At 40.4% G+C, this 18,895-nt stretch overlaps 1 protein-coding gene across 5 annotated transcripts in view; it reads left to right on the top strand.

The window, feature by feature from the left end:
• Positions 1 to 12,451: 12,451 nt before the first annotated feature.
• LOC140725165 (fibulin-7-like) overlaps positions 12,452 to 18,895 on the top strand; it is a 71,305-nt gene continuing 64,861 nt past the window's right edge. For 2 of the 5 annotated variants that reach the window (XR_012098280.1, XM_073040267.1), the window contains exon 1: positions 12,455 to 12,781. Coding sequence is in view for 4 of the 5 variants with exons in the window: in XM_073040267.1 (XP_072896368.1) it covers positions 12,716 to 12,781 (66 nt within the window). In the remaining variant the exon portion in view is untranslated. Of the gene's footprint in view, positions 12,782 to 18,895 lie in introns of all 5 variants that reach the window. The other 3 variants (XM_073040264.1, XM_073040263.1, XM_073040265.1) reach the window with 3 other exon arrangements.

Raw genomic sequence — 18,895 nt, 5'->3', positions numbered from 1 at the left:
CCTTGAGTCTTGTCTCCTTACAGGCAGCCACAAAGAAACCCAATAGAGCTCATTAAAAAAAAACAGAAGCCCATCTGTTACGAATGTGCCACAGCACTGAGGGGCCGAAGGGTGCGGGGTAGCCCCCTCCTTTGTGAGAATCGCAAGATCACTATTAAGTCAGTTCAGGGGACACAGGAAATGAGAGAAAGACATGCAGAATCCACAAAAGGGTTGGAATGTGTCCTGGCCTCCGAAAGGCGGACCCATTGATACCGGCTATTGTCTCTTGGAGACGGACTTGTGTATTGCATCCTGCCCGATGCATCAGAGCCCCCCCCAGGCAATGAACCGAGGGGTGAGGTTGGTGGAGGGATTGCATCATCCCAACCTGATCGACATCTGCGACCCTGTGAGTCAGGATAAAAAGAGGGTCTGGGGGAACAGCCCCTCAGACGCACTAGAAGAAACGCTAGCGATCCCATAATAGCGAAAGCCGCTGGAAGGCCATGTGCATCCGCTTACATTTGCCCCGGAATCGGTGGCCTTTGTCACGGAAAAACGGTTTTTAGCTAACAACGGGGAACTCAACTCCCAACGACTCTCGAAGGATTGACATCATAAACAGAATGGGCAAGTTTTAACCCGTCTCTCTCTCCAACCAAAGGCTGCAGCCTACAGCTTGACTGAACTAAAGTGACTTCTATATTTCCATCGGACAATACATTATCCCCTAGACAACGATAGAGCTATTTCTTATTGATTATTATTATACCCGTGCTTTTAGATTTAATATTGATGACGTATATTATCTGTGTGTTTGCATTGATATTATTTTTGTGTATTTCTATCAATAAATACTGTTAAAAATAGTACCATCAGTCTTCAACGGACCTCTCTATCTTTGCTGGTAAGTGACCCAGTTACGGGGTACGTAACACATCAAACACCCTTATTGCAGAGAAAAAACAAATCATGCAAACAATGCTCAGTGGATTGACTTTGGTGTTAGAAACATTAAACATTATAAATATCATTTTCCTACATATATGCACTCTTTTAAGTTTGATAATTATTTTCCTATCAATGCACTCTTGGGCTTTTCTGTGTATAAGATGTTGTGCATATGGTTTTGAGCTGGAATGGAACATGGTAGATGATTGTAAGCATTTCCTTAGATAAAATTTACTTTATCTTGTCTTTAATCATCTGGCAGTCTTCATTCAATTTATGCTTTTATTTGTTAAATGTCTTAAAAATAATTTTAAGCCTATTTGATCCAATTTTCAATGACTTTGAACAGCAGACATTTAACAACTATTGAAATTTTTTTGCAGCCTCCTAATCAGTCGACAGAAGGTATTATCGTGTTTTGGGTGGTGAGAGCGTGGAACACCCATCCGAAGCACAGAGCTGGCAATGCCTCGTCAGGTGTGTGGGCTGTCATACCTCTTGGCCCTCTGCATCCAGAGCAGGTAAAGGTGGAACTCTGTAGTGGCTGCTAACATGAAGTCAGAACAACAGGACACTCCTGGGGGGATTTGCCTTGTCATAGTCCCAGAGAGAACGCTCAAGGAGGGGATTGCCAAGTTGCTTTCTCCAAATGAAACGGCCATGTAAAAACACCAAGCAATGTCCACACTTGTTTTGAAATTGGTGTCGTAAGGCACCATATCTCAAGATACATTTATTCAGAATACAGAACCTGGGGTATAATTCACAGTATTGGTCTCCTTAATTTTAGAAGAACAGATTGAAGCAGTTCATTGGTATTGGTTTTAATTTATTATTGTCACAGGTATCCAGATACAGTGAAAAGCTTATCTTACGTACTGTGTATACAGATCAGGTCCTTACACAGTGCATCGAACTAGAATAAGGTAAAATAATAACAATGCAGAATAAAGTGCAAAAGCTTCTGAAAAAGTGCAATGCAGTGAAACGATGATGTTACAAGATCATTATGAGGTAGGTTGTGAGGCCATGAGTTACTCTGATCGTACAAAGGGTCCATTCAGGAGACGGGTAACAGTGGGATAGAAGCTGTCCTTGACCCTAGTGATACATACTTTCAGGTTTCTGTATCTTCTGCTGATGGGAGAGGGGAGAAGAGAGAATGCCGGGAGGATGGAGTCTTTTATTATGCTGGCTGCTTTCCTGAGGCAGAGAGAAGTTTTGACAAAGTTCATAAACGGGAGGCTGGTTTCAGACTAGTTTAGTGAGAGTAATAACTAAAAAGAGCAGGTTATCTTCTAAGGCAACTTAGGCTGGGTTGTTTTCTGTCTTGTGAGACAGTGTGGGCTTCCTCTTACATCCCAAAGATATTTCATTTGTTTATTAATTCACGAGTCAATTGACAATGTCCAATTAATTTATTAATCAGTACCCCGTGGACTGTGAGAGGAAACCAGAGCACCCAGAGAAATCCTGTGCACTCCACAGGGAGGACGTATAAACTCCTTTCAGAGGATGCTGGGATTGAACTCTGAACGCCAAACTCCGACGCCCTGAGATTGTCCACTGGAACGTGTCTTAAAAGTGTAGGTTGAATTGGGGAGAACTGATAGCAATGTGGGGAGAGTAGGTTGCAAAGGAAGTCAGACAGGGCATAAAATTACTTTATGAACTTGCATAGACAAAGTGGATTGAATGACCTTCTTCAAAGATGTGAGGAAATAAGGAAACTTTTATACATCTGATTCCCTGTTTGGATTTCTACTGTGGCTACCCAAATGTGAAAATCTACAGTACTTTCTGACACAGTAGCCATGTATGGACCACAGGTATGCGTACAGGCTTTGCTTTATAAGCTTTCCAAAAACCTGCGATGTGAATGGTAAGACTTCCCATGTAGTATTTTTATTTGCGAAGTGGGAAGACACCCGATCGTGAAGTAAAGTAGGAAATGATTTCTTCCCAACAATAAAGATACTGTAGGAGACTGTGTTACAGCTGGCTTTAAACAGCTTTGACTGTTGTTATGGTAATAATACATTTTTATATACAAGATCAATATACTGAATGCTATTGCTCTAATGGTGTGCATTTCATTTACGTACTAACAAAATGTAATTAACAGGCTTCCTGTAGAAGGATAAGAAATGAAATTGATTGAGGTAGAAACTGCTCATCTCCACATTGATTACTGTATGTTTGCAAAGGGACTTTTGAAGGATTAAGCATTTCAAGAGTTAAATGACCCCAAGCTATTCTCCAAAAATATCATTCTACACAAGTGAGCAGCTTTGCAATGTTTGTTTCCATCTTACAGTTACAGTGCCACAAATAGCCTTGACATTACAAAAAGTGATTACAATTGCCAAAAGAAAGAGGAAAAGAACAGGTCGAGACCTGATAATGACTGTTATATTATCTCCTTCTGTACCTGTGAGAATACACCAAATTTTTTCACAGTACTGAAACTTATCCAGTGATCCAGTGATAGATCATTTTTGCTTCTTCGGAATAGAGTAAAGACTCTCAGGATTGTAGCTTAATGTATATTGCTATCTTGTTTTTATATCAATGTGGTATAATTTCTTATCTTTTTGTATTTGCACCGTTTGTTGTCTTCTGCACTCTGGTTGAATGCCCTAGTTGTGCGATCTTTCATTGATTCTGTAATTATTCTTTAGATTTATTGAGTATGCCCACAAGAAAATAGATGTCAGCGTTGTATATGGTGACATATATATTTTGATAATAAAATTTACTTTGAACTTTAAAATGAAGGAGGAGTACGATAAGATCTAGCTCTTACTTGCGGGCAGAACCTTCTTTATCGTGGTTCTAGATCGTACTATCAACAATGGGGAACAAGAAGATAAAAATAGATTTTACTATGGGTTAGCATTAAATAAAAGGGATCCAAGGGTTTTGCTGACTACAGCACTAGTTTTGACTGGTTGCCATCTCTGCAATTCTGGAATCTCATGAGAATCTAAAAGCATTTTTAGTGGGGAAAACTGATGAATAGATGGGAGAATGTCAACACCAGGGCTAATGAGTACTGCAACATGCAAAGTGTTGCTTATGAAGTATCTCTTGGCCTTTACAACTCATAACAGTTACATTGTGAATTTAACTTCAAATATTGAATGGAAAGTGTGTAATCAATTTCAAATATATTTTAGTGGTGAACTTAGTCTATTGATCTTTTTAATTAAGAAGTGAATGAGTTAGGAATTGGTCTACCACTGAATATTTGGTTGAAGTAAATTGGGAGGGCATTGCTCAACTTGATTTCAGTTTACTATGGATGAATACCATAAAAGATTAATCTATTGATATTTTAATCAATGTCTGTGAATGTGAGAAGACTGTTTTATTAAAATTCTATTTTACTTAGATGAATTTCTGATTGTTGTTCTGTAGTTGATCTATTTCTCTGGAGTAAACCAGGTGATATTATTACTCTACTGATTTTCTATTTACTTGAGTAAATCAAAGGAGATCTGGGCAACAATCCAGATTGACTGAAAATCAGTAATTAACTTTCATGAAATCTACAACCATTTCCAATACGAGAGAACTTAACTTCTTATCTGGAATCTCAGCTGGTGTTTCCAATGGTTTTTGGCACCTGGTGCAGGCTGCTACTAGACGTACCGCTTAGGCTCAGTAGGCTGTGAACTATTGATTGAGATTGGTGCAAAGGACTAAGCCAGCTGTTGGGAGTTTTCACTCAGGCAGGATGGAGGTAGAGATGGTGGGGAAGACAGAGGTAGTGAACACCAGGTGGTATTGGGTGACAGCAGTTGTATGTGTGGAAAGAGAATGGCAGATTTCTGGAAAATGGGAGAATAAACAGCCAGTTGAGGATTGTAGTGGCTTATTGTTCAACAATGAAGGTTGTAGACAGGATTTAAATAAAAGAAGGAAGGAATTGTTTAAGTTCTTGTTGACCTGCTTCTGCTATCAATCTAAGTAGACTAAGTAAGGATTTAGGGGGAAAAAAGCATTAGGAGATATTGTGGGCATAAACCATTTAAGAGATTGGGCACACATAGTACTTGGTAAAGATTTAAACAACGTGAGAAAGCTGTGGGAGGAAGGAAAGTAATACAAGGAATTATATTTAACTATAGTGACTTTGGGGAGTAATCTCTGGAGTGCCTCTAGATGTATCCATGGACCAAGTTAAAAGTAATTTAGTTGGGGGAATAGTTGTGAACCTAAACTTTTAAAAGGGGTTTGTGGTGACATTAGAGCAGATAGATTATTGGTCTTGATTAAATTTGGTGGTGGGGGGGGGGGGAGTTGCTGGATAGGGTTAATTTAGGTTATGATTTATATGGTTCAAGGTTTGAGATGTCAGAAGATTAGTCATGTAGGAGCTTTGTGTAAATGTTAAAAGGCATGTGGTAGATGTGGTGGAGAACATGATTGTGGCAAATGTGGAGAAGGCATTAGGCTAAATTGTAACAACTGTGGAGGATGTCAGCTTATGTAGGGTGTCCTGTATATAAGAAAGCTGTGGAAGTGCAGCATGTTTTGGTGGAAATGGATATATCATGTGCAGAGGCTCTGCAGAAAGTACAGCAGAGTATCAATGGGACCTGTTAATATCCAAAATACAGTTTAAAGACAATGTGTAAGGTGCACAATTGTATAATGAAGAAGAACTACTTCTCTAATTCAATTGTATTACCCTCCCTGAGACTCACTTTATTGATGCACAGTGGGCCATAGTTGTCCAGAAATTTAACACTATCAGCCACATAAATACTATGATACCAAGGTGGCTTGGAGGCTATGGAGGTATTCTATGATGAGCATATCATCCTATACCTTGTGAAATCTTTTTCACTGTCCATGAAGTACAGTGTGAACCTGGCTGGACATGTTTTCAGTACCACCATCAAATACAAAGCAGCCCACTTGAGGTAAATGCTAAGGTACCTTAGCATCTCCCTTGTCCTGCACATCCTCCACTAGTGACTACAGGAGAAAAAAGCGATCTCATCACTCACCTTGGAACCCATTGAACTAGAGTGGTAGAAACTACCCTTGACCCTGAAGTGTGAACTGAATCGTTTATTGATGTTGTATTCATTGATGTGAATGAAAAGACAATTGCTTTGTTTAATATTTTAATTACTCTACTTCAATAGAAGGATGTTGAACCATGGACAATCTATGAAACTGGATGTTTGGGAATGTGTTTGGTCAATACCTAACAATATTGGATGGTGAGATCATAGGTTGATCGTGTTTATTTACAAACTCTTCATGGTCCACTTTAATAGACTAAATAGGATAGGAAAGATTTAATGGGTATGAGTTCATGAATTTGAATGGTAAAGCATTAATTTTCTCAAGTTCTGAAAAATAAGGGGAATGGGAACAGAAAGCAACAAATAATCTGCAGCAGGACCTCAGCAGGTCGAGCAGCATCTGTGGGAGTAGGGGTTACCAACCTTTTTTATGCCATGGATCTCTACCAATAACCAAGTGGTCCATGGACCCTAGGTTGGGAACCCCTGTATGAGAGGAAAGGAACTATGCTTTGAGTCAAAACCCTTGCAGAGATGCTGATCAACCCACTGAGTTCTTCTTGTGTATTATTTGCTGCTCCATGTTTCAGCATCTGTCATCTCTTGTGCTTCCTGAAAGGGAATCTAATTGTCTATTTAAATTTTATACTATCGAGGTGAAATGGCAGGGTATTCTGTTTAGCTAAGGCAAATGAGAATTAATGTATTAATCAGTATAATCAAAATGACTGGCTTATTTAACTAAAATGAATGGGACATATGTTGGATTATTCTAAATGTAAACAATTGAAGTGAATGTTTAGAGGTCGGTTTGCTTTTTTTTTAAATTGCAGAGGATTAGAAGAAATCGGTCAATTGGTGTTGAATTTAATTGGGGTGAATTAGAAGGCCATGGGTCATTTTAATTGCCTCAATTTAAATGCTTCAGATGCCATGCTCGTATTCAAGCCAATGTCCCCAGAATATTAATGAGACTCGAGCTCTATGCCATCACACTAATTAGTAAGAAGGGGATTAGAATAATTTGAAGAGAAGCTGAATTTTACCAAGAGGATGCTCGGAAATACCTCAGTGGAAAGAAAGGTAGTAGAGACACGGTGGTAATAAAAACCAATAAAGGAAGTAGAAATATTAGAAGAAAGCAAGGGAGGCTAGAATCCTTCACAAGTCAAGTAGTATCTCTGGTGAGAGAAATAGAGCAATATATCAGGTCAAAGGCCTTCGTCATTGCTCCAATTACTGAAAGGGCTGCTCGGCCTAAAGCAAGCTAACAATCAAATTCAGAGAGGATAGCTCCTAGGTTGCTGTAAGAGATGGGAATGGAAATGATAGAATGGTTTGCTGTTAATTTCCAGTCTAACCTAAAAACATGAAAAATGGGCCACTTCAGTATTGTACTGGATTCTAGAAATAGTAACTTGGGAAACCTTTAATGCACAGTCTGACTTGAGAAAGGAGAATCAGCAGGGATTTTTAAAACTTTACAAACCCTTTTTTATGCCACTGACCTCTACCAATAACTGAAGGGTCTGTGGATCCCAGGTTGGGAACCCCTTTCTTAAAAGGATATCCGGTTTAAATAATAGGATTGAATAGTTGATGTTGTAATAGAGATAAATGAATATGGGCAATAGATGCTATCTGTATGGATTTTAAGAAAATGTTTGATAAATCCCTTGCAAAAGGCTAGTTACCGAAATTGAGGTTGATGGGACTAATTGATCAGAAGCAGCGTGGGCTGTATATTCGTTTAAAGGCAGAGGGCAGCTGGAAGTTGTTGTTTTCTGGAAGTGGATTTTACCCAGAGGCCAGTGTTTTTTTTTGAATATATATTAAAATTTGGAGACACACGTTTGCAGGGTAAAATTTCCAGTTTACAGATGATACAAAGCTGGAACTGTGGTAAACAATGAGGCAGATAGCAGTAGATGGGGAAAACACACATAGATGGATTGTTTGACTAGGCAAGCAAGTGACAGATGAAACTTAATGCAAGTAACCCCAGCATTACAGAGGGTCTGTCTTCCTAGAAATTGGGGCATATCATGAATTTCTGTACGGTGAAGATGTGTAATCTGCACATGCTTCAAGAAATGCAAGCTGAAAAAATTAAATTGATTTGTTTCCTCTTTTTCACACAAATTTCATGAGAATGAATTTTATTCCATATCTACTGGTAGGAAAGATACTAATACGATTGAAATAATGCAGGGAAAATTCAGAAAGGCATTGCTAGGACTTGGGAAACTGAATTATAGTGAAAAATTGAATATGTTAGGGCTTTAATCCCCGGAGTGCAGGAGAATAAGGGTGGATTTGATAGAGAAATATAAAATTATATATACAGGTACAAAACAAGGCAAATGCTAGCAGGCCTTTTCACCTATTGGTTGGGTGAGATTACAACTAAAGGGTGAAAGGTGAATTGTTCTAAGGGAACTCACACACATCATGGTAGCATAACGGTTAGTGTTATAGACATTTAGTTACTCAACAGGAAGGGGACTGGCTTGTTGATATTCTTTTCAAATGATGAGGCTGGGAAGGTTCATCGGAATGCTATTTAGCCAATGTGAATGGGAGGTAGAGTATATTTATTAACAGTCAATATATATGGATGGGAAATGTAAGTCGGTTTATGATGTCACATGGACTGAGATACTGTGGAAAAACTTGTCTTGCATGCCATCCATATGTAGAAGCTGTCCTCGAGCTTTTGTACCTTCTTGTGATGTGAGGGGGAGGAGAAAGAATGTCTGTAGTGGGTGGGGGACTTTGACTGCAAACGAGAGGAAATTTGCAAATGCTGGAAATCCAAAGCAATGCATACAAGATACTGGAGGAACTCAGCAGGCCAGGCAGCGTCTATGGAAAAGAGTACAGTCGACGCTTCGGTCCGAGACCCTTCACCGGGACTGATTGTGTTGGTTGCTTTACTGAGGCAGTGGGAAGTGTAGAGAAAGACAATGGAGGGTAGGCTGGTTTCAGTGATGTGCTGAATTAATAACCTTGAATTTAAATAGGCGAATCAGAAAGGGATTTGTTCTGTTAGAATTCAATGAAATTGAAACAATGAATAGGGGTTAGTTTACTAGACATTTATTTAATGAAGTGGAGGCTTTATCTAACAATTAAAGCAATTTGGAAAGTCTTTTGAAATAGCTCAATTGTAACAAGCGTGAAGCCATTGTGAATTCTATTTAAATAGGACAAAAAAATAGAATTGCACTAATCTTCTTAAATTCGGATGAATGCAAAAATGATCATTCTGCTATTCTTCAATAGCAGTTGGGTGTATTAGAGAGATTGATTCTGTTAATTTGTTAATTACAATCAATGGGAAATGTATTTGGATATTTTATTTAATTGAAGTGAATTAGGAGAGGACTGCTTTATTTGGTTGGAGTGAATAGAAACTAACTAGCAATATTCTACTTAATGAATCCAAATGGAATTAGATTTGCAAATGTTCTGTTGAAATGCAATGAATTGAAAGGTGATTGAATTATTGGGAATTTACTAAATTAAGGAGCATGGTAAACTAATACTGTAGCTCAATTTGAATTCTATTTAATTACAGTAAATTATTCGAGGCTTTTTTGAAGTCTGTTTTAATTGTGATGAGTTTAAAGGTGAATTGAGTAATGTTACTGAATGAGACATTCAGTTATTGAAAGTTATTGAAATTCCATTTAACTGAGGTGAAAAGAAATGGATTTTCTTTGGGGGAATTATATTTAATTGAGACAAATAAGAAGATAATTTATCTTTGGCAATTCCGTTTACTTGTGAATAGAAGGGGATTAGTATTCAGATGTTCATTGATTATGGTAAAGGACAATGAAATGATTATCAATATTTTACTTAATAGAAATGATGCTTGCATTTATATTAATTGTCTCATGATGCTAGGATCTTGTAAATATCTTACAACCATAAATTTTTTTTGATCTGTAATCACTTTAGCGCTGTGGTATTGTGGTGAATGGAAAGAATTGTTCTTCTGATATGCGACTAATTAACAATAGATTGGACATAATTATTCATCCATATTCTATTTCTCATCCTGAATGCAAATAAATTGTTATCTTTGTACTTGATTGCATGATAGTGACTGGGAAAGAATTAGCCTTGTTCTATTTAATTGGGATGAATCAGAATGACTTTATTCAATTTGTGAAATGTCGGTAGGTTAATTGCGAAGGAACTGGTATTTTATTTATTTGGGGGTAAATGCACAGGGAGATGGTCAATATTTTACCGAATGGGAGTGAGCAACTGGTGATCTATTTAACTTAACTGAATAAAATGGGCATTAGTATATTGTTGTTCTTACGGTTAGACTTCATAACATCCTGCTACCACTCAGTACACAAGTACACCCTCCTGAATGCCCTGGTCATTGATCGATCTGGTTACCTTTTCATCTTCTATCACTGCTGTTTCACTGCTGCTTGTTTCTATTATAATACCGCCAGTAACATTATACTGTCTGACATACAAATGCACCTCACACTTTATGCCAAGCTGTCAATATTTAGGCCATGCAACTCAGGGTCCTGTACTAAAATTATTCTGTGACTATGTGCTGGATCATAACTATATGTGCTGTGTGTGACGGTATGTAATGTGTTTTGCATACTGTTTTGTTTAGCTGTATATATGCGTATGGTTGAATGGCGATAAACTTGAACTTGAGTTTTCATTCCATAGAGCATGATAGCATTATATCTCACACACACACACACACACACACCCTTTTCATCATGTCCCTCACTAACCTTGTTAATTAGACCTATTTCACTGAAATTCTTCTTTTTGCTATTTAATTACATCACAGCAGCTGAATGATTGCTTCCTATTATGGAAATGAAAAGCTTTTCATTTGCACTTCATTTTAATCAGCTCTGGATATTTCAAAAGTTCTTCGCAGCCAGTTAAATATTTCCCAGAGTTCAGTGCTGTTGCAAGGTCAAAATTGCAATGAGCAATTTTTGCACTGTAAGATCTCAGACAGACAGACATACTTTATTGATCCCGAGGGAAATTAGGTTTGGTTACAGCCGCACCAACCAAGAATAGTGTAGAAATATAGCAACATAGAACATAGTTTGGCACATACATTGCCAAAGCTCTGAGAGGAATGTCAATATTATTGCTGGTCCTTGTTGTTCTTGCAAACAGTGATCAAACCTTTCCACCCACCTCCGACAACAGCCACAGTTTAATATACGATCAAAAAGGTACCATTGCTACTGGTGTGTTATCCCCATACTGGTGCTGAACTGTCTCTGCATTGTAGCAAACTGTACCATACACCTTTATTAGATTAATAGATGGTAGCCTAATTGGTAGGGCCTCTACCTCTCAGCTCCAGTGATCTGCATTCAATCCTGACATTCCTATGTATGTGAAGTTTGAACGCACTGCCTGTGACCAGAAAAAGTTTCCCCTAGAGGTTTCTGATTTTCTCCTGTATCACAGAGTGGTAGATCAATTGACCATTGTAAGCTGTCCTCGGTATGTGGTTGTGTGGCAGAATCTGAGGATGGTTGAGGGGAGTGTGGGGGGTAATAAAGTGGAATCAGTGTGTGATAGATGACCGACTGGCCCGTTTCTAATATATGCTCAAACTTCTGGAGAGTGAACGTGAAACTGTGGCACCCTGAGCCATGGATGACCCTAAAAATAAGCAGGGAGAAATCTTTTTATATTATCATTCTAAACTTCCTACACCTTTCAATGCCTCAGTAAAGCAACCGCCATAATAAAGAGCCCACCCACCCCAGATACTCTTTCTTCTCCGCCTCCTATCAGGTACAAATGCAAAAAGCCTGAAAGCGTGTGCCACTAGGTGCGCGGACTGCTTCTATCCCAGTTATAAAACCATCGGATATCCTTCGTCCCATAAAATGAATTCTTGACTTCAACCTACCTCATTGTGCCTTGCACCTGATTGACTGCATTGCAGTTTCTCTGTGATTGTAACATTTCATTCTGCACTTTTTAAAATTATTTTCTCTGGTACTAACTCGATGCCCTGATAAGATAAAACGATTTGTATGGATGATCTGCAAAGGGACACGTGACAACAACAAAACAGTTTGCATTTTACCTAGGTCCGTTTCCAGCAGCTCCTTATTTCCAGGCTTAACGTTGTTTGTGAATTTGTTGTCGTACATTTTTCGATATTCTTTCAAACATGTATTTTCTCCCCGTACTGAATGGCCTTTAACAGAAACAGTGCATTGCTGCCTGGGATATAAAACATATTTGTTATGTTCAGGCAGGGCATTTGATCTGTAAGGGATGTGAACAGCCATCGAGGCGTGACAGTCTAAATAAATGGAAACCGGTTAACTTCAGGCGTTTGGCATTATTTCATAGCGTGGATTTCCTGCCCAGAATAACTGGCAAAAATATAAATTTCCAAATCCCTGCAAAACTCATTCCTGCTCGCACCACACCCCACCCACTTTCTTCCCTGCACACGCGCTCGCAGAGCTCTTTCTACATGTCAATCAAACTCACAGCATCTAATGCCCTGGATCTGCAATCCACACAGATGCACGGGCGATAAATATCCCGGAGCAGACCGAGTCAAAACTTCAACCCTCACTTGGGAGCAAGAGTTCTACAAAAGAACAAAACACGCCTAGAAGGACTTTGTTTCTGAGAGGGACCTGCAAAAGTCGGCGCCATCGAGACGTTCTGGGAAGTTTCATTTTGACAGATTCAAGATGATCTTTGGAGTTTTTGGCTGGATGATGCTATGTATTTTAGAACTAGTTTCTGGTGCAGACCAGGTAAGGAAGCTTGTACCTGGGGGGAAGAATACAGCTTCGAGCTGCGTTCACGTGTAGCAGGCAAGAAAGATTTGAGTTTATTAACGTTAGAGTTTGCCGAGTAACTTTCTTCGCTGTTTTCACCCCCTCGGGATGTAAAGCATGCGGAGGATTTGTTTGCGGGAAGTGTGCATGTGACACCTCTCGGAGAGAAGGAATAACGAACAGTCATCTTTAATGAACTGCGAGCTAATGTGATGGAATTCACTGCTAGTCGTTTCAATACACTGATTGTTACCGTGAAGAAGTAGTAATGCTTCGAACTGGCCCCTCCATAGCATCTTGACCTGGGTGAAACATCTGGCCTCCATGAGTGAGTTAAACGTGCAGGTAGACTTGCAGTTCATAATTCACGTTATTCCAAAGCAAACTATATTTTAGCTGGCTCTTAAGTTCAGTGTGATTTCGAGTTTTGTATTAAGTTGGAATCTGCATACGCACCAATGTGAAATTTAAGACAAGAATTAGCGAAGCCATGCCCGCCTCTGTGGGAGCTGAGGTGCATTTGCAGATGTGCAGTGAAGTAGGTTCTTTGCACTTCAGGTTACTGACTGGCATATTAAACATCTCAGCGGAATTGTAACCTAGAAGGCACAAAATACAATCGTCACTTCGTGAATCTTAACATATTTCTAATTAGTTAATTATGAACTGCAGAAAATGTTATTGGGCCCATGATGTTCACATTTGCCCTGCAATATTGCTGAGACTTTTGGTAAAATGTAAATTGTGTGATTGTTGAAGCTACCCTTTGGTTACTGAATGTTGATGAACGCTTATTAATGTTTTAACAACATTAATATGTGCTTTGTGTGAGAAATGTTGCAACAGACTAGTGCTTGAGGCTAAACTTGTGTCACCATATCTGCACCTGTAGTCGGTTGGAGGTTTCTATTGGATGATACCATTCAAATCTTGTCAAAAAGCTATTGGTCTATCTTTGGTCCTTTCATTCTTCTTGAGAGATATTTGGCTGTGTTCACCAGAAAATGGAACCATTTCCTTAAATGAATAGTGTAGGAGGTGCAGAGCGAACTGTAAGTTTGATCCCACCAGCCACCTTTTATAGACAGGTGCTAGATGTGATCCTGTAATACAACTGTGGCCTGTGTACTTGGTTGGGGAAGAGTGGGTGTAATTTCACATATGTGTGCACAGTGCACAGATTGGTCTGAAAACCTCGAGGTTGTGAAGCTTCTGGAACACAGAAGCACAAGAATGAGAGCATTGTACTGTGACTGAGCAATTGAAGAGTGTGTTTATGTTGGAGTTTAAAGCATCATTTACTTTGGCATAAGTAGACCAAACGGTTAGAAGCTGTGATAAACATGCTGATAGCAGTGAATGGGGAAAGTAGAACTCACAAACCTCAGTATATTCCAAACTGATTTGATTACCAATGACATACTTACAAAATGTAAGGACTGATATGGTAGAGGCAACAGGGCTGTCAATTTGCACACAGTAAACTCCCACCAACTGTGAAAAGAGAAATGTAATGAGAACCTGTTTCAGTCTGGGTGGCTGAGAGATTGAACCACTTCTTCCTGAAAGGAAGCTGGAATCTTAAAGGAATTGAGGAACTTGGAGGTAATACAACCAAAAGACAATGAGAGAGAACATTAATGATGATCTCGATGAATGGTAGAGCAGAGGGTTCAATTGGCATACTCCTGATCTTAATTCCATGCTCTAGTACTGATAACATTACCTGCACCAACGCAGGTGCTGTTATATTCTGTATTCTCTTTTTCTATTTTACGACCTGAGCGTACTTGTGTTTGCAATGATCTTTCTGGAAGGCATGCAAACAAAAAAAACTTTTTCACGGTGCCTTGGTACATGTGACAATAATAAAGCAATTCCAGTTCATTCGGCCCTGCACAGGGAATGCCAGCTTGTTGCTTGTGCTCAGCTTTCTGGATGGTGCAACATTTGGATTGAAAGATGAGATTGGCAAATTGGTTTATTATTGTCACATATCGAGGTATATTGAAAAACTTTGTTTTGCAGGCATCTGTACAGTTCATTACAACCAAGTATTAAGGTTGTACAAGGGGAAACAATAAAATTACAGTAATTATCCACCTGCAGTGTACTAAGGTGCAAGTCCATGAGGACGTAGAGTGGGAGGTCAAGTGTCCATCTTCTCATTTGAGACTCTCATGACAACGGGATAGAAGCTGCATTTGAGCATGGAGGGGCGTGCTTTCAGGCTTTTCAGTCAATACCCTTTTTCAGATTCAAAAAGTTTATTGTGTGTCAGTTTTGTCAGTGATGCCTGCCTTGTCAAGTGGTAAGTTATTAGCTTCCATTTGAGACTTGAACAGAGAAGGTATACCGACTGAGGGAGAGCTCCAAATTTTGAGCTTCCTTACTCTCCCCACCCCTCTCCCTGCACCAGTGTGCATGTATACACACACACACACACACACACACACACACACACACACACACACACACACATACACACACACACACACACACACACACACACACACACACACACATACACACACACACACACACACACACACACACACACACATACACACACACATACACACACACACACACACACTCACACACACACACATACACACACACACACACACACACACACACACATACACACACACACACACACACACACATACACACACACACACACACACACACACACACACACACACACACACACACACTCACACACACACACACACTCACACACACACACACATACACACACACATACATACACACACACACACACACACACACACACACACACACACACACATACATACACACACACACACACACACACACACACACACACAATGCTGGAGGAACTCAGCAGGTCACACACAGTATCTATGAAGGGAATACACAGTTTGGTGTTTCAGTCAGAGACACTTGTTCAGGACCGGAAAGGAAGGGGGCAGAAATCTGAATAAGAAAATGGTAGTGAGGAAGGAGTGCATGCTGGCAAGCATTAGGTGAGGAGGAAGGTAGGTAGGTGGGGGAGAGGAGGGATGAAGTAAGAAGGTAGTAGATAGAAGAGGTAAATCCCCCTGGTTATTATATTGTTGCTGACTGTGTGATTTTTCCCTACAGGCAAATTGACAGCAACAAGGATGGAGATCTTTCAGCTTGCTGGGTCTATACTAGCTCCCAGCCAATCATCCCCATTCCCTCCTTCCATATACCCTGCAACTCTTCCATTCACACTTTGTTCCATTTGGTCAATTTTGTAATAGAATTCACACATCAAGAGCACTTCAATGGCTGCAAGGTGCGTTAGAATGTCCAGAAGTTGTGGAAGGTGCTGTATAAAGAGAGAACATAGAGCATAGAACAATACAGGCCCGATGATGCTGTGCAGATCTTTTAACCTGAATAAGAAGGTGGGAGCGGGGAAATGAGTACAAGCTTCAAAATGATTGGTGAAGCCAGGTGGGTGAGGGAAGGAGGATGAAGTAAGAAGCTGGGAGTTGATAGGTGGAAAGGATAAAGGGCTGGAGAAGAAAGAATCTGATAGGAGAGGAGAATGGACCATGGGAGGAAAGGAAGGAGGTGGGGCATCAGGGGTAGTGATAGGTGACGAGAAGAAAGGGAGGGGGTTTAGAGAGGGGAATTGAAGAAGAGGGAAGGGAGAGGTAAAATTACCAGAAGTTGGAGTAATCAACATTAATGCCTTCAGGTTGGAGTTTATCCAGATGGAAAATGAGGAGTTGATCCTCCAACCTGAGAGTTGCTTCATCGTGGCAATAGTGGAGATTGTGGACAGACATGTTGGAATGAGACTGGAAACTGGAATTAAAATGTTTGGTGCTGTTGCTTTTCTTAAAAAACAGATAATCTGAGGCACAACTAACTAGACGTAGATGTGTAAACCTCGTGCTAATACTCAAGGAAGTTTGGCGTTCTGGTGAATGCTTCTTTCTTATCTAATGCTACTAAAACTGACCTTCTGGCTACTTACTCATTGCTGTTTGTAGGACTGCCAGTGACCGCGTCTCTATTTCCTGAGGAGACTGAGGTCCTTTAACATCTGCCGGACGATGCTGAGGATGTTCTACGAGGCTGTGGTGGCCAGTGCTATCATGTTTGCTATTGTGTGCTGGGGCAGCAGGCTGAGGGTAGCAGACACCAACAGAATCAACAAACTCATTCGTAAGGCCAGTGATGTTGTGGGGGTGGAACTGGATTCTCTGACGGTGGTAACTGAAAAGAGGATGCTGTCCAAGTTGCATGCCATCTTGGACAATGTCTCCCATCCACTCCATAATGTACTGGTTAGGCACAGGAGTACATTCAGCCAGAGACTCATTCCACCGAGATGTAACACTGAGCGTCATAGGAAGTCATTCCTGCCTATGGCCATCAAACTTTACAACTCCTCCCTCGGAGTGTCACACACTCTGAGCCAAAAGGCTGGACCTGGACTTATTTCCACTTAGTATAATTTATTTATTATCATTTAATTATTTTTGGTTTTATTTTGCTATATTTCTACTCTACTCTTGGTTGGTGTGACTGTAATGAAACCCAATTTCCCTCAGGATCAATAAAGTATGTCTGTCTGTCTATGTTAGTGACTGGAGCTCAGAAGCATTTCATTAGCCATAGGGTCTTCAGGACCCCAAACGTCAGGAAGGTGTGGTTTTAGTGCAGCTTCTTTGCTGTTCCCTATGACCAGGCAAGTGCTGAATGGGGACAACAGTGTTCTCAGTTCCATAAATTTGGTGGAACGAACATTTTATGGTAGAATAGTGCTCATGGAGACATGCAGCATGAAAATATTAGTCCATCATGTCAATGCTGAATGTCATAGAAACATAGAAAACCAACAGCACAATACGAGCCCTTCGGCCCACAAAGTTGTGTCGAGCATGTCCCTACCTTAGAAATTTTCTAGGCTTACCTATAACCCTCTTACTAAGCTCCGTCTACCTATCTAAAAGCCTCTTAAAAGACCCTATCTTATTCGCCTTCACCACCGTTGCCGGCAGCCCATTCCACACACTCACCACTCCCTGCACTCCCTGAGTAAAAAGCTTACCCTTGACATCTCCTCTGTACCTACTCCCCAGCACCTTAAACCTGTGTCCTCTTGTGGCAACCATTTCAGCCCTGGGAAAAAGCCTCTGACTATCCACACGATCAATGCCTCTCATCATATTGTACAGCTCTATAGCTCACCTCTCATCCTTGATGCAAGCAACCACTTAGTTGTCCTCACATTCCCATCTACTTCCCCTTCCCATGCCCCCCCCCCCCCCAACACTCCACCACCCCAGGTTCCTAACATTCAAGGGGAAATCTGCAGTGGCTTATTGGAAAACCTAGTTTTATTTATTCCCATATTAACAACTTGAGAGCAGTGAACTCAGAATCCACTTAAGGAATTTGCAGATTCCTCCCCCTCCCCCAAAAGCTGCTTCTTGACCTGCTGAGTTCCTCTGGTAATGTGTTTTTACTCTAGATTCCAGCATTGCAATCTCTTCTATCTCTAAAGTGATCATAAATTTTGGAAGTAACTTTGTCTTGATCGACTGTGATTCTGGTGGCAGATTCTTAAATGGCAGAGCTATCCTCTGCTTCCAGTAACTGATTATGGTGGTGTTAGGTCCAGGAAAGGAACAGAGTGAAAGCCCATATACCACTGTGCCACACCCTGTAATCAGCGTATTCGCCTGAGAATAGCATCTTTACTTGCAGCTGTGGTTCAGTTGTTTGTATATCTGAATCTGAGCGAGACGTAGGTGAATTAACTTGTAATGATTGGTCCACAGAGCTGAAGCCTCCAAGTTCATGTCAGCACTTGCTGTGTTCTGTGCCATTAAACTGATGACCCAATCCTATTCCCTCGGTTCAGTCCCTTCCCACCCACATCCATGACACTTTTCATGCTCTTGATCTCTTCCCTTAACTTTCAATTCCCTGGCCCTGACCCCCTCATTTTCACCATGGATGCCCAGTCCCTTCATAATTGGGGGGAGGGTGGGAATAGACATCGATCCCCTCCCCTTAATCACAAAGGCCTTAAAGCTCTCCCTGCTTCTTTCTCAA

The sequence above is a fragment of the Hemitrygon akajei genome, chromosome 3 (genome assembly GCF_048418815.1).
Source record: "Hemitrygon akajei chromosome 3, sHemAka1.3, whole genome shotgun sequence".
Taxonomy (NCBI): domain Eukaryota; kingdom Metazoa; phylum Chordata; class Chondrichthyes; order Myliobatiformes; family Dasyatidae; genus Hemitrygon; species Hemitrygon akajei.
Note: the sequence above shows the minus strand (reverse complement) of the source record. Positions and strands in the feature narration are given on the sequence as shown.